The 17,598-nt window shown below is 48.6% G+C and overlaps 1 protein-coding gene across 3 annotated transcripts in view; it reads left to right on the top strand.

Annotated features, from left to right (window-relative positions):
- enah (ENAH actin regulator) overlaps positions 1-17,598 on the top strand; it is a 213,191-nt gene that overhangs the window by 185,911 nt on the left and 9,682 nt on the right. For 2 of the 3 annotated variants that reach the window (XM_052024956.1, XM_052024955.1), the window contains 6 exons: positions 1,391-1,716; positions 2,199-2,338; positions 4,847-4,904; positions 5,326-5,377; positions 7,502-7,568; positions 12,821-12,880. In XM_052024956.1, coding sequence (XP_051880916.1) covers positions 1,391-1,716; positions 2,199-2,338; positions 4,847-4,904; positions 5,326-5,377; positions 7,502-7,568; positions 12,821-12,880 — 703 coding nt within the window. The remainder of the gene's footprint in view (positions 1-1,390; positions 1,717-2,198; positions 2,339-4,846; positions 4,905-5,325; positions 5,378-7,501; positions 7,569-12,820; positions 12,881-17,598) is intronic. The other variant, XM_052024957.1, reaches the window with a different exon arrangement.

The raw sequence follows: 17,598 nt of genomic DNA, 5'->3' as shown, positions 1-17,598 counted from the left end.
ATCCAATTTATCTTTTTCAACCACAAACTGAGTATGAATGTGTTATCCCAGACTTGTTGGTCATTGACTCCAAACAAGTCATCGGTCAAAATGACAAACCAACTGGCATGGGACACAATGGGTAATGGGTTACCGAGCAGATCAGAGCCATTAATACCACTTCCTTAAGTGGGAATTGCATCTCCTTCCACTAATTGTGAGGTACTTGGACAAAGCACTCTCAAAATCCATCTAACCGTGCACTTCCCAGCCTGTAACTTTTTCTCAAACATTTAATTAAATCAGTAGGGCAAGACTTGGTTTCCCAAGAGCCTTTTTGCCTGTCATTGATATCCAAGTGGCCAAATGGAGCACCTCCTGTGGGCACCTCCGGCATCAAGGGAAATGAGTTTGAGCTTCTGTAGTTAGAATATAGGACTGACACAAGCAGCTTCTCGGTTCAGGGAACCACTTGGGGACATCACAAGCTGTCTCTTTTAAGGATCCTGATGTGGCTGTCACCCGGGCACAGCTGGACCGGATGGAATTTAATGTCTGAAGAATGCACATCAGGACCGTGTAGTGTTACAGATGAGGCTGCAAAAGGCTCATAATTCTTAGACTCAGCATTAAAACCATAAGCCAGCGATATTGGCGAAACCCGGAACTGTGCACACAAGGTTGGAATCCAGCTCAAGCCCCATGGTGATTACATTATGGAAATTGTAATTTGAAAAGGCTAAGTTCCTGGCTGATTTTGGGAAGGTTCTCAGAGGGCGATCAGCACATCCGAATGGTAGAGGCAGAAAACCCGTTGTCTAATTTTTCTTAAATGATTGTGTTGAGGCAATTTCAGGATTGTGGGGTTGGAAGGACTTGGCTGAAGCAGGCCGGATATCCCAGGTCTCCTGGCCAGTATTTGTATTTGTATCTCAACCAACGGTACCGTAGCTGATTATCTGCTCTGCATCACTGGTGTTTCTGGGAACTGGAAGTACGCAGACTGGCTGCTCCGTGTTTTCTGCAACATTGCCAAAGCTCTTCATTGACTGTGGTGAGACATGGTGAAGGACATGACAGTAATGCAGCAGTCTCTGACTTATGGAAGGAATGCAAGAAGGAAAATGATGATGGGACTGAGGCTAATGTTAGGATGCACTTTGATTTATTCTCCAAGGAAGAGAGGGCTTCCCTCTCTTTGAGGGTGGTTTTACTTTGTGATGTAATCTGTATCGAGAGCTTGGGTTTGTCAGTTCTGACGTACCAGTGGATGTCTTGCACAGATTTTTGTCTGAGTAATTGAGATGCACAGAGGTACTGATGTGATGGTTATTTATCTTTATAAGATCGCAGAGACACAGTAATATTGCATTGGGTTTAATTTGTTTTTGTGGTTACTTTGTTGACCCAGGTATTGGCCCAACAAATGAAGGTTTCCAGGGGCCACCAGCCCCTCCACCCGCGCCACCTCTTCCTCCAGGACCATTGCAGCCAGCAGCACCACCAGCGGCCGGACCACCATTGCCACCGGGTCCACCGCCTGCACCTCCGCTGCCGGGAGCGGGCCCCCCTCCTCCACCCCCTCTTCCTGGGCAGGCTGCACCTCCTGTTCCACCACCCCCTCCCGCCCCACCTCTCCCCTCCTCCAGCCTCCCACCAGCCGCGGCTGAAGACGATCGCCCACTGACTGGACTGGCAGCTGCATTGGCCGGCGCGAAGCTCAGGAAAGTGGGAAGGGTAAGTGAAGTGGTGGGTGATGCCGGCGAGTTAGAGAGGTGCTGTCAGAGTGTAACTGGGCGTCCAATGACACTGGCTGAGGGCTCCACTTGTACCTCCCTGACCCTGAAGCTCAAGGTTTTGCTGCAAATCCCACTCCACCTCAAGCAACAATTTGGCTAACTCCCCAGACTACTGGGGGAGGCTGCCCCCGTCAGATGAGAATTTAAACCAAGACACCATTCCTCCTGCTCTTGGTTTTTGAAGAGAAGGGGAATTCTTCCCGGTGTCCATCTAATAGATTAACAACCATAACCATGGTCGTGTCAGTCTGCTATTTGTCGCACCATACTGTGGGCACACTGGGTCTCGTGCTTCCCTGCTGAGGTGCTGGAAAGGTACCGAACCTTCCCGCAACCTAGTACATTGACTTTGGCAGGTCAAAGGAACCACAGTTAGTAACAAAAGGCTGCTGATGTCCCCTGATGTCGTTTGTTCCACAGACTGACGAGGCCTCAAGTTCTGCGGGCAGCGTTGGTTCCGCCTCGACTCCTAAATCTGAGTCTTCACGGGGTAACGGAGCCCCGATTTCTATAGGAGGGACTGGTCTGATGGAAGAAATGAGTGCCCTGCTGGCCAGGAGGTGAGTTCTGACAAATACCTGGCCCTTTACATTGTGCTGGCATTCAATAACCAGTCATTGGTCATTTCCCTCAATCCACCTCGCCATTTCCCTTCATTCTCTCAAATCTATTCACTCTGCCTTGTATCTGAGGACAGAAGAATCTGCAGGAGTGGGCCATGCATCCCTCTGACCCTGCTGTATATTTGCATAGACTCAGTATCCACAGCCCTTGGGAAACAACACTCTGCCCCTGGTTTTAGACTCTCCAAACATTCCTGTAGTGTTGACCCTGTCACTCCTCAGAATTTCATGGACCAAAGCCTGCTGGCAAATGCCAGTAGTTGTGTGGGGAAGTTGGCAGTGTTCAGCCTGGTAGATTTGAGCAAGTTCAGGCCTTCGACACGCAAGTGTCCAAACACAACCGTCCCAAGTTAACTGACTGATTCCAGCCAGTGAATCTGCCTGCCCACTGTGCCGCTGGACTCCATGTGGAATCCAACAATGGAACACAATTCCCAGCATTTCCATAGGGAAATCTGGCCCTGGATCCTACACACTCGTGAGACCCGGCATAGGACCCACAAGTCCTTTCATTTCAATGGAAATCCCTCTGATGTAAAGAGGAGGTAGGAATGAAGGAAATCACATCTTAATAATAATTATAAATTATTTCATTTTAAATTTCTGAATGTTTCTGCTTGTCAGATATTTTTGGAAGCTTTCCCAAAGACTGACAGAAATCTGGGGCCAGCCAGTGCCTTCTGGTCTGGGCATGGCTTTCTCTTCTGTCCATGGTGTCTTCAACAGTGCTGAGGGTGGGCCTGTTCTCACCTGAGCCCTGGGTCTGGGCGGTCTGGACCAGTAGGTTCAGATTTACCATGTAATCCGACAAGCAGTGAAGGACCAATGTCCCTCAATGAGATGAGACCTCATTTTGATGAACTGTGGGATCTGGTCCAGTCTGCTCAATTGTTCCCTCATGGGACAGTTCCCTTATCAGTTCAGTGTGAGCATGCAAACTCTGCACAGACGGCACCAGAGGCCATGTGCCAGTGGAGTTCAAGGTGAAATGTGGGGTAATCTCGCCGACAAGATCATGGAATATGCAATAATGGTTGGATGTTGAGAAGTGTGGAGGAACTGAGGGATCCTCAAGTACCTGTCTACAAATCTCTGCAAGTAATGTTAGTTGGGAGGTACATGGGATACTTGGCTTTATCGACCAAGTATAGAATACAACAGCAGAGAGGTCATGCTGGAACTGTGTAAAGTAACCCAGGTGGACCGTGGCTAGAGTACTCTGCACGTTTTGCTGATCTTACTACAGGAGGGATATCAGTGTCTTTCAAGGGGCTGCAGAGCCAATTTGCAAAGATGCCAAAGCTGGAGAACTTCAGACAGGAGGAGAGACCAACTGTTCCCTTTGGAATGAAGGAAACTGAGGGGTTGTTTAATTGAGATGTATGAAAATGGAGTTGAAGGGCACCATGACTAGGCCTGACCGTATGAAAACATGCCTGCATCACAGGCGCCACTGGATCAGAAGGCTGAGCTGCTCTGTGCTTTTTATCCCATTGCTGAAACCAGCTGAAAAGCCTATTCTCCACTGGGCTTTGAGCCTGTGTCTGGTCCACTGCACAGTGATTCCTCATCCCTGGAAGGTGTTTGCTTTGCCTTCCAGGGAAGCTCAGTTGATTTGGGCTGGCCCCTTAGATGAGGGTGCTGCCCACTGAGCAGGGACTGAGGAGAATGGGATGATAGATTTTGGAGTTGAGAAGAAAGAGGGATAATCTAATTAAAATGTCTGCAATTTAAAATTGGCCACTGCTGCTCCTGGTGGGAGAGTCTGGATCTAAAGGAGCATCGTCACGAGATCAGACATTTGGAACTGCAGTAAGAAATTTTTTAACTTGGTTCCTGTAGCTTTGGGAAGTCTAATAGTGGATAAATGTATTGAAAATGAAACAGATCAAAAGCACTTCAGGGTCAAGGGTGTGGGGGTTGTTGGGATAAACACACCCATGCAAAGCACACTCGGGGTGGGGGCCTGCCTCTCCTGTGTTTCATGCCCAACTCCCACCTGGATGAGCCCAGCTTGACGTAGCCCAGGTCAGTTCCCAGACCGGTGTCAGTGAGGGTCCGCTGACACCACATTGCCACTGAGGTTGTGCTCAAGGCTTGAGCTGTGCAGTGAGGGTTGGTGCCTTATCAGGGCTGCTACCTGTCAGCTGGAGCACAAGGGTGTGGTTTGCTGTTCCTCTTCAGCTTGCAATAAAAGACATCTGAAGTTTGTCATTCCCTCAGGTTTTAAACAATTTTCCCATTGCTGTGCTCCCCACACCTTCTGTCCCCACCTCCTGTGTTGCCCTGGTCTCTCTCTCTCTCTTTCCCCCACTGCCCCATCTCTCTCACTTCCTCCTTTCCCCCAGATCGTCCCTTTCCCTCACCCATTGCCCTCCTTTCTACTCCCTCTTCACCTCTCCTTTGTTGTGTGCAACATGCCTGATGTTTCTTCTTTTCCCACAGGAGAAGGATTGCTGAGAAGGGCTCAGTTCCTGAGCCAGACCCGAAGGATGAGAGGAATGTAAGTAGGTCTCTGCCAATCACTTGCTTTAATGTGACCCAATGCTCCCTCGCCAGGAGCTGTTGAATGATCTACTGTGAGAGAACCTTCACCCGGGTGACTGAAGTGTTTCCAGAAGCTCTCCACCCACCACCTTGTGGGCAGTCAGTGATGGCCTTGTCAGAGATGCCCACATCCCCAAATATGAATAAAAGGAAGCTAGTCTCTGTTCCAGCAGAAGCCTTGCCTAAATGAGTATGTGACCTGCCCCCAGGCTTGGCAGTATTCTTTGGGGAGTAGCTGCTTACTGACACTCTGTGGGCATGGAGTTCGTGGCTCCAAAACTCAACCTAGGCACTCTGTGTTTTCCCTGCCTGCTCTAAGGTCATGCCCTGTAACTGTTCAGCCTTTGTGTGTTTAACCTTTGGTTTACCTTCACCAGGAGGAATCAGAATCTGCAAGCATGAAAGGTCCGTCAGCATCAAGTATGCCTGGTAGGTTGAGCCGTCCTTCAACAGCAGTTTTGTTTGGTGCTGTGGGTTTCAGTGTGAAAGTGCAGTCCTTCCCCTCTGCTCATTTTGGCCACCGTTCTTAAATGTCCAATGGGGTTCTCTGCAAAAGAAATTGAGTTCTGAGCCACTGGTCTTCAACCACTGATCATCATACATGGATGAAGAGCTTGATTTTCCCCCCCCCCCCCCCCCCCCAACCCTCCCATTTGTCTCATCACCAAGACTCCCTACTTCCACCCTCGTTTGAGACTTGTCTGTGACTACGTCAGTACTGGCCCCCATCCCATTCGCACCCTCCATACAGGTGAACTCCTCCAAAGCTCAGCAGCTCCGGTGGGCGCCCCGTGAGTTGTGAAGGGGGAAGGGCAGAGAGGCTTTGGGGGTTGTAGCCAAATGAACGTGGGGTCGCAGAGCAACAGGGCGAGGACTGGACAGAAAGAATGTCGTGTGGGTGAATGTGAAGTCGTCCACCATGAGGGAAAAGTAGAGCGTGTTTAGCTTTAATGCAATGAGAGGTTGAAGGTGTTGGGTGCTCAGAGGGACCTCGGTATCCCTGAGCAGAAAGCCACAAAAGTTGACGTACAATGGCAGCAATTAGGGAGGGAAATGTACTGTTGGAAAACAGAACTGCAGATTCTGGGGCCAGAAACAAAAACAGAAATGCTGGAGGAACTCAGCCAGTCAAATGTCTGGGCTCAGCGACCCTTCCCTCAGGGTGAGTGGGGGGGTGTGTGTGGAGGCTTTACAGTTTTCAAAGCAAAGCTGGGGTGAGGTGTAACATGAGACCAGGTGATAATGAGTGTGAGAATGTTGGTCCTTTTACAAGAGGGTTTGAGTGCAAGGTAAACAACATTTTTCTGAAACCCTCTGTCCCTTTTCTCTCTCCTGATCTACCCAGTTCCCCAGCCCCCATCACCTGGTTTCTCTCCCCTCCTTCGCCTGCCCATCACTCTCACACTTTTACACTGGTTCCCCTCCCCACCTCCCTCCCTTTATCCCACGCTCCACCTTCCCAGCCTATCAGCTTCCACCGTCCACAGCCCGTTGTCGCTTCCACCTATCAGCTCCCAGCTCTGGCGTGATTCATGTTCCCCCCTCCTCCATCGGCCGATCCACCTTCCACCTGCCAGCTCTTGCTGCACCCCTTCATACAGGCCATCTCCCCAGTCTTCCAGTCCTGATGAAGGGTCTTGACCTAAAACGTCGGCTGTCCACTTCCCTACACGGATGCTGCCTGACCCGCTGACTTCCTCCAGCGTCTTGCATATTATTGATGTGAATTGCATCTACGCGAGGGCAATCTTCCTCCCAGGCCCCACCCTGAGTCTGTTGGTTTTCAGCCCAGCACCTTGTAACAACACTAAACTGCTCAGCAGAGGGTGTTGAATCGCTGGAATTCTCCACCGTGGAAGTCTGTGGAGGCGACGTCATTGGAGTGTTTAAAGGGGAGGGAGATAAGTTTACGGAAGTTCGGGGGATTGACGGCCGTGGGGAAGAGGAGATGAGGCCTGGGGCAGTTCAGTCACGATGATGATGAGTACAGGGCAGGCTTGAGAAGCTCAGTGGCCAACTATTCCTGTGTTCTCCTCTGTGTGCACAAGCATACCTTTAGGTTCCCATTCCTTTCCAACCAGTAGGTTGCTTTTGAAGTAAAGAGGGACTGTGGCTTTCCTCTGGGGCAGTGGACTGGATGCAGCAGGAACTGAGCTATCATTGGCTGTGTTCCTCTGCAGGAGTTGGCCAATGCTTCTCACAACCAGAGTTTGGACCATTCATGTCCTTGAAAGACCTTTGAAAGATTTGCAGTTTCTGCTGCTCTTCTAGAGAGCTGCTCCAGTTCAACGATCGACAAGATTGTGGCTCAGCTGATGCATTTTCAAGTAGCATAGACGCTGTAGTCAAAGGGAGTTACGGGCTGCCGCTGAATGTAAGGTCTTGCATTGCTGTTACCGGCTTCGGTCCCAGTCTGCACCTTGCTCTCCTTTTCCCTTTGATTACCTTTTACCTGCTGCAGGTACCTTTTCGCTGGACAAGCACAACTTGCAAGTTATTTCGGTTAAAGTCCTTTCACAGCTTGCTGAATCCTGTGGAAATGTTTATTTTCAGAGACCACCAGAAAGCCTTGGGAAAGAACGAGTGCTGTAAATGGCAACAAATCACCAGTAATTTCCAGGTACGTTTCTAAGACATTAGGACCTTGTGATGCAGGCAGGCTGATGCCATAACGTAACGGATTAATTACTGAGATGTGTAGTCTATGGGAGGGGGTCAGCGTGTCTTCACGTAATGAATGTCAGGCTTGCAGGGGGTCAGGGGAGAGATCAGTGAACACTCTCACAGCTGATCAGAGTGACATTGGCTGAGCACAGCTTGTCCAGGTGTAGAATGCTGGAAACTGACCGTGTGGGGAGGTGGATGGGGCGGAGGAAGGAAGCAAGAAATTAAAAAAAAGGTTTGTATATAAAAACCCAGCTTGTTCTGCTGTGACGAGGGCCCAGAACTTTCATGGCTCACACTTTGTCTGTAGGGTGCAAGTTGCCAAAGCAGTAACTGTGCTTGAATGTCTGGTTTTTGTTTGGAATCTGGGTTTGCCACTTTACTTGCCTGTAATGTTTTATAATGGGCAGTTTGGTTCAGTGTTAGTGGAGACAGAAGTTTGTAGGTTCAGCATGGTTGGCGAGGCTAGGTGCCACATTGGGCCAGGGCACAGAAACTGTAACCCACCATCCTGCAGTCCAGTGTCGTTTGTCCTCCAGGCAACATAGTGAGTCGTGTGGTTAGAAATGTTTTCCCCCCTAACTCTTCACCTGGTAACTGGTGACACTTCGGAGGGAAAACTCGACAGGGGAATTGTGCCCGAACGGCCTGGGTTGTGTGAGCAGGGTGAGGATGTCCTGCTGATGTGTGGCGTGGGCTTGTCCTTTACCCTCACTGGTTTGTGTCAGTTCAAGGGGAGGGGCCCTGATGTCACCAAGTTCAGCAGCCGTGTCATCAGGAAGTTCATCAACTTTGGGAACGTTTAGCAGAGCATTAAATAAAGATTGAAATGTCCACACGGTTATGGTAAAGTGGGAACATCCATTATTCATGTGAGGGAATTAAACTAGCTTTTAGGGTTGGAGATTTTGTTGAGCTATGCCATTTAAAATCTGAGAATTCCTGAGTGCAAACAACATTTTCACAATACTTCACACTGACCAAATATCTCCACTGAAGTTCTCGTCAATCCTGCTGCTTTGTCTGAATCCTGAGGGGCAGGTTAAATCACCACAGCCCTGGGATCTCGGCACAAAGTGGCATTGGTATTAATAACAAAGTTGCTCGTACTTTCACAACATAATGACAGTCAATGCTGCTGGTTTTGGCCGTCGTTATAACATTAAACTTTGGCGTTTCCCTTTGTCCATTATCCAGGTGATGTACATAAATGACCTGGATGACTATGTTAATGGGTGGGTTAGTAAGTTTGCAGACCATACCAAGATTGGTGGAGTTATGAATAGTGTAGAAGACTGGCGACGGATACAGCGTGATATAGATCAGCTGCAGATGTGGGCAGAGAAATGGCAGATGGAGTTTAACCCGGATAAATATGAGTGTTGCACCTTGGTAGGACTAATGTCAAGAGGCAGTACACTGTTAAGGGCCAAGACTCTTTTAACAGTGTTGAAGAGCAGAAAGACCTTGGGGTGCAGGTCCATGGCTCGTTGAAAGTGGCTACACAGGTAGACAGGGTGGTTAAGAAGGCTTATGGAATGCTTGCTTTCATTAATCGAGGTATTGAGTACAGGAGTCAAGAAGTTCTGATGCATCTCTATGGAACTCTGGTTAGGCCGCATTTAAAGTATTGTGTGCAATCCTGATCACCTCACTATAGGAAGGATGTCGAGGCGAGGGTGCAGAGGAGGTTTACTAGGATGCTGCCTGGATTAGAGGGCATGTGCTATCAGGAGAGGCTGCACAAACTTGGGCTCTTTTCTCTGGAGCGGCGGAGGCTGAGGGGTGATCTGCTGCAAGTGTAGAAAATTATGAGGGGCATAGATAGGGTGGACAAGCAATATCTTTTTCCCCATTATTGAGCAATCCAATACCAGTGGGCATGCATTTAAGGTGAGGGGGTAGGTTCAGAAGAGACGTGAGGGATAAGTTTTTAACTCAGAGAGTGGCAGATGCCTGGAATGCGTTGCCTGATAGGGTGGTGGAGGCAAATTCTCACTGGGGGGCTTTTAAGAACAGCTTGACTGGGCACATGAATGAGAGGAAAATAGTGGGATATGGGCATACTGTAGGTAGGAGAGATTAGTTATGTCGGCACAACATTGTGGGTCGAAGGGCCTGTTCTGTACTGTTCTATGTCCTCTCATCGAACAGTTAGTATGTTTCACAACTGAGAAAAAGAGAGGTTGGCTCTCGAAGTGTGGCTTTCATGGCTGGGATTGTCCTCCTGTGTTCCACCCAGCTGCCAACGTTGACGGTACAGGGGTTTGGTTTTGTAGCCTGCGCTTGTCTGCAGTACATGAGCAATACTGGCAAAGGGTGGAATGTGATACCTCCATTTATCTGCCAGGTTTCTTTCTCAGAAAACAAAAAGTTGGTCTTGTATTGATTTGGTACCTTCCACAGTATCAGAACATTTTGCAGCCATTCGACGACTTTAGGAAATGACTGGGAAAGGGATCGGGATGGGGGAGTAGACTTGAACAGTGGATAAGCCACGTCCCCATTGAAGAGCAGCGCAGGTTCGAGGGGCTGGATGGTTGACTGCTGATCTTGCTTCTTATGGTGTCAGCTTATTGCACAAAAGGTCAAACAAATCGCAGTGTGATAATGAACAAGTAACTTGCTTCAATAATATCGATTGAAAGAGAAACATTGACTGAAACACTAGGGAATCTCCTCTGCTCTATGGGATAATTCTATGGGATTATTTTATTCCCATATGAACTGCTTAATAACTAAAAGATCGGACCAGGCTTCATTTTGTTGAGCACAGTCTGAATCAGTTAGTACCAACATACCGGCCTTGCACCACATGGTTTTTCAACTATGATGTTTGGTGCAGTCATCAGTATGATTCTGTTTAGCCCACACATACGCCTCCTGCAGATAATATACTTTCCTAATGCCACAAAGAAAAGTGTTCAGATTTAATGTCGATACTCTCCAGTACTGGCAAATGCTACGTTGTCTTGCATGATGCTGCAGTACTCTTTGATTGTACCTCAGAGCTGGCTCCTGACAGCTCAGCACAGCAGACAATTCAAAAGCAAAATCCTGCAAATGCTGGATATCTGAAAGAAAAGCAAGAAATGCTCAACAAGTCAGGCAGCATCCATGAAGAAAGAAGCAAGGTTAATGTTTACAGACAATGACCCAGAAAAAGAGATACAGTGGTCTTATAAGACGAGAAGTTAGGAGTGGGGTAGAGAAGAGAAAGCAGAACAGAAGGCCAAGTCTGTGACAGACAAGGCAGAAGAGCTCGACGGTTGAGCAAGTGAAAGGTGGTTGTAGGACTAGACTGGGGACAAAGGTGGGCCTGCAGGAGAATAATTATCTACGGTTACCACAGGTTGCACAAGTGCTGGAAGTCTGGACGAGGAATGCAGTTGCACTGATTCCCTGAGCATTGAGGTTGGGTGGTTGTGACGTGCTTCGTTACATGTAACTCCCCCTCTCACTCTCGCCTCTCCACCCACTGCCTTCTGCACTGTTCCACTGAAACCCAACAGGAACAACACCTCATCTTCCCACAGGACATTCGGGCAACACTGAGTTCAGATTTGGATAACTGGCATTTGTGTTTCGGATTTCCAGCACTTGTTTGGCATTTCTTGGTAACTTCAGATATTTGTGCCTCCTGCACACTGACCCATCGTTCCTTTATTACCACCTTTCACCTTGCACTGTCACACCTTCTGTTATTCAAACTCTCCTGCCTCCCACCAGATCAGACCTTCCATTTAGTTCTCTACTCCACCCCACCACCTCCCACCCCCATTCACTGCATCGAAAACCAAGTAACTTCTCCCAGTTCTGATGAAAGTTCTTTGCCCTGAAACATTAAATTGTTTCTCTTTCCACAGATATGCTACCTGACTTGCAAAATGTTTCCAGCATTTTCTAGTGGTTTTCCATAACAGCTAATTGACCCATGTTTTGGAACATTACAAGCCTTGATAAAATGTAGCTTTGGAACCAGCTTCCAGTGCTGGTGGTCTTTCCTTTATCCCCAGGTGGTAAACAGCCTAGTATTCAGAAGCAGAGACACAGGGCAACATTATAGTTACTGTAGATACATCTTGGCACTGATCTGTCAGTGTCAGATAATCTCCATTCTGTTTTAGTTGGTAATTGGTTTGTTATTGTCACAGATACTGAGATACAGTGAAAACCTTTTGAAAAACACGCTGATGCTGGAGGAACTCAGCAGGCCAGGCAGCATCCGTGGAGAAAAGCAGGCGGTCAAAGTTTTGTGTCGGGACCCTTCTTCAGGACTGAAGATAGGAAAAGGGGAAGCCCAATATATAGGAGGAGAAAGCAGAGCAGTGATAGGTGGACAAAAGAGGGGAGGTGGGGTGGGCACAGGGTGGTGATAGGTAGATGCAGGTAAGAGATAGTGATGGGCAGGTGTGGGGGAGGAAGGGAGAGCAGATCCACCGGGGGATGGGTCACAGGTAAGGGGAGAAAAAAGGGGCGGGGGGCTAGAAATAAGAGAGGCTGGGAAAGGGAAGAAGAGGAGAAGCAGGGTGGGGGTTACCTGAAGTGGGAGAATTCAACGTTCATGCCATCAGGCTGCAAGGTTCCAGGACAGAAAGTGAGGTGCTGTTCCTCCAGTTTGTGCTTGGAATTCTCCTGGCAGTGGAGGAGGCCGAGGACGGACACATCAGTGATGGTGCGGGAGGGGGAGTTGAAGTGACCGGCAACGGGGAGATGCAGATTGCAGTTATGGAGAGAGTGCAGGTGTTCTGTGAAACGGTCACCTAGTCTGCGTTTAGTCTCACCAATGTAGAGGCCACAATGTAGAGCGAAAACCTTTTGTTTACTTCAGGAATAAGCAATTTTCTGGATTCCTAAATTTTAGAATTTTCCTTTGTATATCAAAACAACCTCTGAAAGATGCAAATTGAACCAGCAGCAGCAGATGATGGGAGAACGGAGCACTGACGCTGCGAGTATTAGGATGCCCAGGCCTCAGTGGTTTGCAGTGTAGTTTCAGGATTGGGAAAGCAAAATAACTGCAGATGCTGGAAATCTGAAATAAAACCAAAAATGCTGATATACCCAGCAGGTCAGGCAGCATCTGTGGAGAGAGAAACAGTTAATGTTTTGGTCGATGACCCGTCATTAATCTGGGTTGATGATCGATTCCTTCGCTACGTCTAAACTAGGGAGATATATTTTCAAGCTTCATTTTCTTTCTCCTAGACGAGATTCTCCGTGGAAAAATCAGCTGATCTCTGACAAGTTCATTGACACACCAAACAGGTACCAATTGGCCTGTTGAGTTTGTTTGTAAAACGGAAGAATTGGTGTGCATTCCCAGAGATGACGGAAGGGGTCAGAGCCCCACTCTGCATGGGTCTATGGGAAGTGTGTGCTAATCTGCATGCTGCCTGAGTTTTGGTTGGGACCCAAGGGCTCTCCTCCGCTTTTGCTTTCTCTTGCTTTTTGTGACCCAGTGGCTTTCTAGGATGGGCATACAGGTGGGGCTCAGAATTCCCACCACACTGGGACTGAACGTAACTAACTATGACGTGGGTACCGGAAGTAGCAGGTTTAACCACGGCTGCACTTTGTGCTGAACCTTCCTGTGTTACTGAGGACGAGCTGTTGTGTCCATCTATGACGAGGCACACTTGAGCTGCGTCCGAAGCAACCTTCACCAGTCCACCCCTCTGTCAGTAATTAGCAATTCAGAGTTTGGAAGTTCCCCATATCTTCTCAAACCATGTCGACGTTAACATATAGACGGGTGATGAAAGCTGGTCATTCCTGCACTGGTAACCGTCTCGGTATGAGCTGTGGCCAGAGAGTACAAGCAAAGTTCATGCTTTGTGCATTATGATTGTTCTTGGAGCTGTGTGTGGAATCCTTTGGGTAGCTTCAACATTACTGCCGTTTAATACACCCTCAGTTCTAGTGCCCCAAATCAGCCAGTTCCAGTTTCTCACAGTCCTCTGTGTGAAGGAGCTTCTCCTGGTTTCTCAGTGACCACCTTATATTGATGATGTCCCCAGGTCCAAACACCATCACTGAATCCACTCCACAAAAACCTTTTGTCATCTTAATGATCTCCGTCGGGCCGCTGCTCGGCCTCCTACAGCTGCAGCACTCCCCGGTCTTCAGCACAGCTAATTGTCCTTGCCGCCCTGGAGCTAGGATCTCAGAAGGATGCTTTCCACCTGTTGAAATTTAGGCTCGGGATAACTTCTCAAACAGAGCCCAATGGATGTATCCATGTCATGCCAGCAGTATTGTACATCAAGCTCTGTCTCTCCTGATCACTCCAGGTAAACCATGCTCAGGAGGGCTTAGAACATAGAACAAAGAAAACCTACAGCACAATTCAGGCCCTTCGGCCCACAAAGCTGTGCCGAACATGTCCCTACCTTAGAAATTACTAGGCTTACCCATAGCCCTCTATTTTACTCAGCTCCATGTACCTATCCAACAGTCTCTTAAAAGACCCTATCATATCCGCCTCCACCACCGTTTCCGGCAGCCCATTCCACGCACTCACCACTCTCTGAGTAAAAAACTTACCCCTGACATCTCCTCTGTACCTACTCCACAGCACCTTAAACCTGTGTCCTCTTGTGGCCACCATTTCAGCCCTGGGGAAAAGCCTCTGACTATCCACATGATCAACGCCTCTCATCATCTTATACACCTCTATCAGGTCCCCCCTCATCCTCCGTCTCTCCAAGGAGAAAAGGTCGAGTTCCCTCAACCTGCTTTCATAAGGCATGCTCCCCAATCCAGGCAACATCCTGGTAAAAATCCTCTGTACCTTCTCTATGGCTTCCACATCCTTCCTATAGTGAGGCGACCAGAACTGAGCACAATACTCCAAGTGGGGTCTGACCAAGGTCCTACATAGCTGCAGCATTACCTCTCGGCTCCTAAATTCAATTCATAGGGTCACGCAGCAGGGAAACAGGCCTTTCAGCCCACTGGTCTATGCCGACCAAGGTTCCCATCTAAGCTGGTCCCATTTGCCCGCGCTTGGCCCGTATCCCTCTAAACCTTTCCTATCCATGTACCTGTCCAACTGTCTTTTAAATGTTGTTACTGTACCTGCCTCAACCACTTTCTCTGGCAGCTCGTTCCATATACTCACCACCCTCTGGGTGAAAAAGTTGCCCCTCAGATTCCTCTTAAATCTCTCCCATCTCACCTTAAACTTATGCCCTCTAGTTCTTGATTCCCCAACCCTGGGAAAAAGACTGAGTGCATTCACTCTATCTACGCCCCTCGTGGTTTTATACACCTTTATAAGATTAGCACTCATTCTGCATTCCAACGAAAAAGTCCCAACCTACTCAACCTCTCTCTATAACTGAGTCCCTCGAATCACGGCAACATCCTTGTAAATCTCCACTGCGTTCTTCCAGCTTAATGGGATCGTTCCTATGGCAGAGCGGCCAAAACTGAACACAATACTCCAGGTGCGGCCTCACCAACATCCTGTACAACCGCACCACGGCATCCCAACTCCTGTACTCAGTGCCCTGACTGATGAAGGCCAGCGTGCCAAAAGCCTCCTTCACTGCCCTGTCTCCCTGTGATTCCACTCTCAGGGAACCATGGACTTGTGCTGCAAGCTCCCTCTGTTCTACAACACTCCCAGGGCCCTGCCGCTCACTGAAAGTCCTACCCTTATTTGTCGTCCCAAAATACAGCACCTCACACTTACCAGAATTGAGGCTGATGGGGTGACCAGTGTGGAAAGGGGTGTGTCCGGCATCAGCATTGCTAACTTGATTTGGTCACTTTGTTATTCCTGGTGTTGAAGGCAAGCTGTAACTGTCAGAATCTGCCTGGAATTGTGATGGGGGGGTCTGTTCTGATGATGCCCAGTGTGATTTTCAGGTCATGCCTGGGTAGGTCAAGGAGTGTTAATAGATGTTGTCTGGGTGGATTCATACAAGGAATGCAGCAAGGTCCCATACAAAGCTTAACGTGTAAAGAAGGTGAGAGTGCAGACGCTGGAATCTGGAGCAACAGACAGTCTGCTGGAGGAGCTCAGTGGGTCGAGCAGCATCGGTGGGGTGGGGGGGGAGGAATTGTCGATGTTTAGGGTGGAAACCCTGCATCAGGACATTCACCCTACATGGGTTTAGTGAAGGAATGGAGCTTGGGTACAAGTCTGTGAATTGTGTAAGGATATAGTTGGCTACATGAAAGCTGTCAGACAGACTAACGTGGGCAGAACTGTGACCCGTGGTGTTCACAGTGCAGAAATGAGGAATTTGGGCCTGAAGAGATCCAAATTTTCTAAATGAGCAGATGGATGGTCAGGAATTATTGAATACACAGGGAAACCAATTAAACCCAGCCTGGGGTTGTTGCGGCAACTCTGTCACACCACGTAATGTGGCAACAGTTTGAGGGAGGGGGGCATATCTCACAGGCGTGTTGGAGGGGATGCAGTAAGTCAGTCTGAATTTTATCAGCGCTTGATGAGTTGCTTTAGTGTGTTGTATAATCGCGTTTAAATAGCTGAGGATGATCTGAGGGCGTAAGGCATCAGTTCGAGCAGTCACAAAGAAGCTGCTTCCGCTGATGGGAGCAGAACAAGGAGGCACTGTGGCAGTGTTGCAGGAATGGAGATCTCCCTAACGAGGGCTGGAAGGCTAGGGAAGGTTGTGGAGCAAAGTTGGGTAACTGGAGCTGAGGTGCTGGTGAGCGGTGAAGATGGAACCCAGGACAATACAGCACAGGAACAGGCCCTTCAGCCCACCGTGATAATTTAAACCAATCCTTCGGTGCACACGTGGTCTCTGTCTCTCAAGCCCCTGCCTGTTCACGTCTGTCTAAATGTCTCTGAAACATTGCTGTTCTATCTGCTTCCACCACCTCCCCTGGCAGCACGTTCCAGGCACCCACCACTCTCTGTGTATAAAAGAAACTTGCTCATACTCCTCCAAACTTTCCCCCTCTCACCTTAAACCTCTGCCCTCTAGTAGTTGACATTTCCACCCAGGGGAAAGGACTCCAACCATCTACCCTGTCTGTGCCTCTCATTAATCTATAAACTTCTATCGGGTCTCCCCTCAGCCTCCGCTGCTCCAAGTTTGACCATCCTCTCCTTATAGCTCCATGATCAGATGGAATTGTGGAAGAGGCTGATGGGCACCCTCCTGCTGCTGTGGCTGTGACCAGATCGGTTCTAATTTCACACAGCCAAGTCTGTGTGCCTTTTTATGTTGTTAAATTGATGTAGTATTGTTAGTACGTGTCCTTCAGAGTAATTTATTGCATCTGAGCAGCTACATTTGTAATAGATTAAAGCATTCCTTAAATCTCTATACTCCCTTTCAGAAGAGTTGACAGCTGTAAAGATGAGCATTAAATGATCATCTGGGCAGCAACATCCAAATCCCCAGTGTGAGTCCGAGGTATCCCTCTAATGTCCCTTCAGAGAGTTGGGTCTAGTTTCTTCAACCCTACCCCAGCCAGGTGATGGGCCGTGTAACTCCGTGTCTGGAATAAGCATCTTTGATCAGAATGAAACCAGGTGTGGCTGGCTGCGCCTTTAAAACATTCTTCAACTTGAATTTTACTTGCATTGATTTCTGTTTGTGACTGGGGATACAAGTAAATGCCTCTACCCTCTGCTCTTGTGGTAAACTTTGCAAACACCTTCCTAAATTCTGCAGCCCTTGTGTCGGTCACTCCGTCTCAACACCAGGCTTTGCAGTTGTGGTGATGTTTACACCTGTGAATGGCACAGAGTGTGGATCAGGGTGACGTGGGCTTGGCGAAGTGAGTGGTGTGTGCCAGCCCACAGCAGGAAGGGAAAATGATGAATTTATTTCACATGCAAAAAGCCAGTAAATAGGAGCAGCCTGGAGCTTCAACCCTTCACAGCCATCGCTGTCGAAAGGGATGGATTTTTGCACACAGGCCAAATCCTGGCATTTCAGTGATCCCCGACGGACAGGTTCTGAGAATCTGGTGTCCTCTATATATTCGTGCTG

This window comes from Pristis pectinata, chromosome 10, assembly GCF_009764475.1.
Source record: "Pristis pectinata isolate sPriPec2 chromosome 10, sPriPec2.1.pri, whole genome shotgun sequence".
Classification (NCBI taxonomy): Eukaryota; Metazoa; Chordata; class Chondrichthyes; order Rhinopristiformes; family Pristidae; genus Pristis; species Pristis pectinata.
Note: the sequence above shows the minus strand (reverse complement) of the source record. Positions and strands in the feature narration are given on the sequence as shown.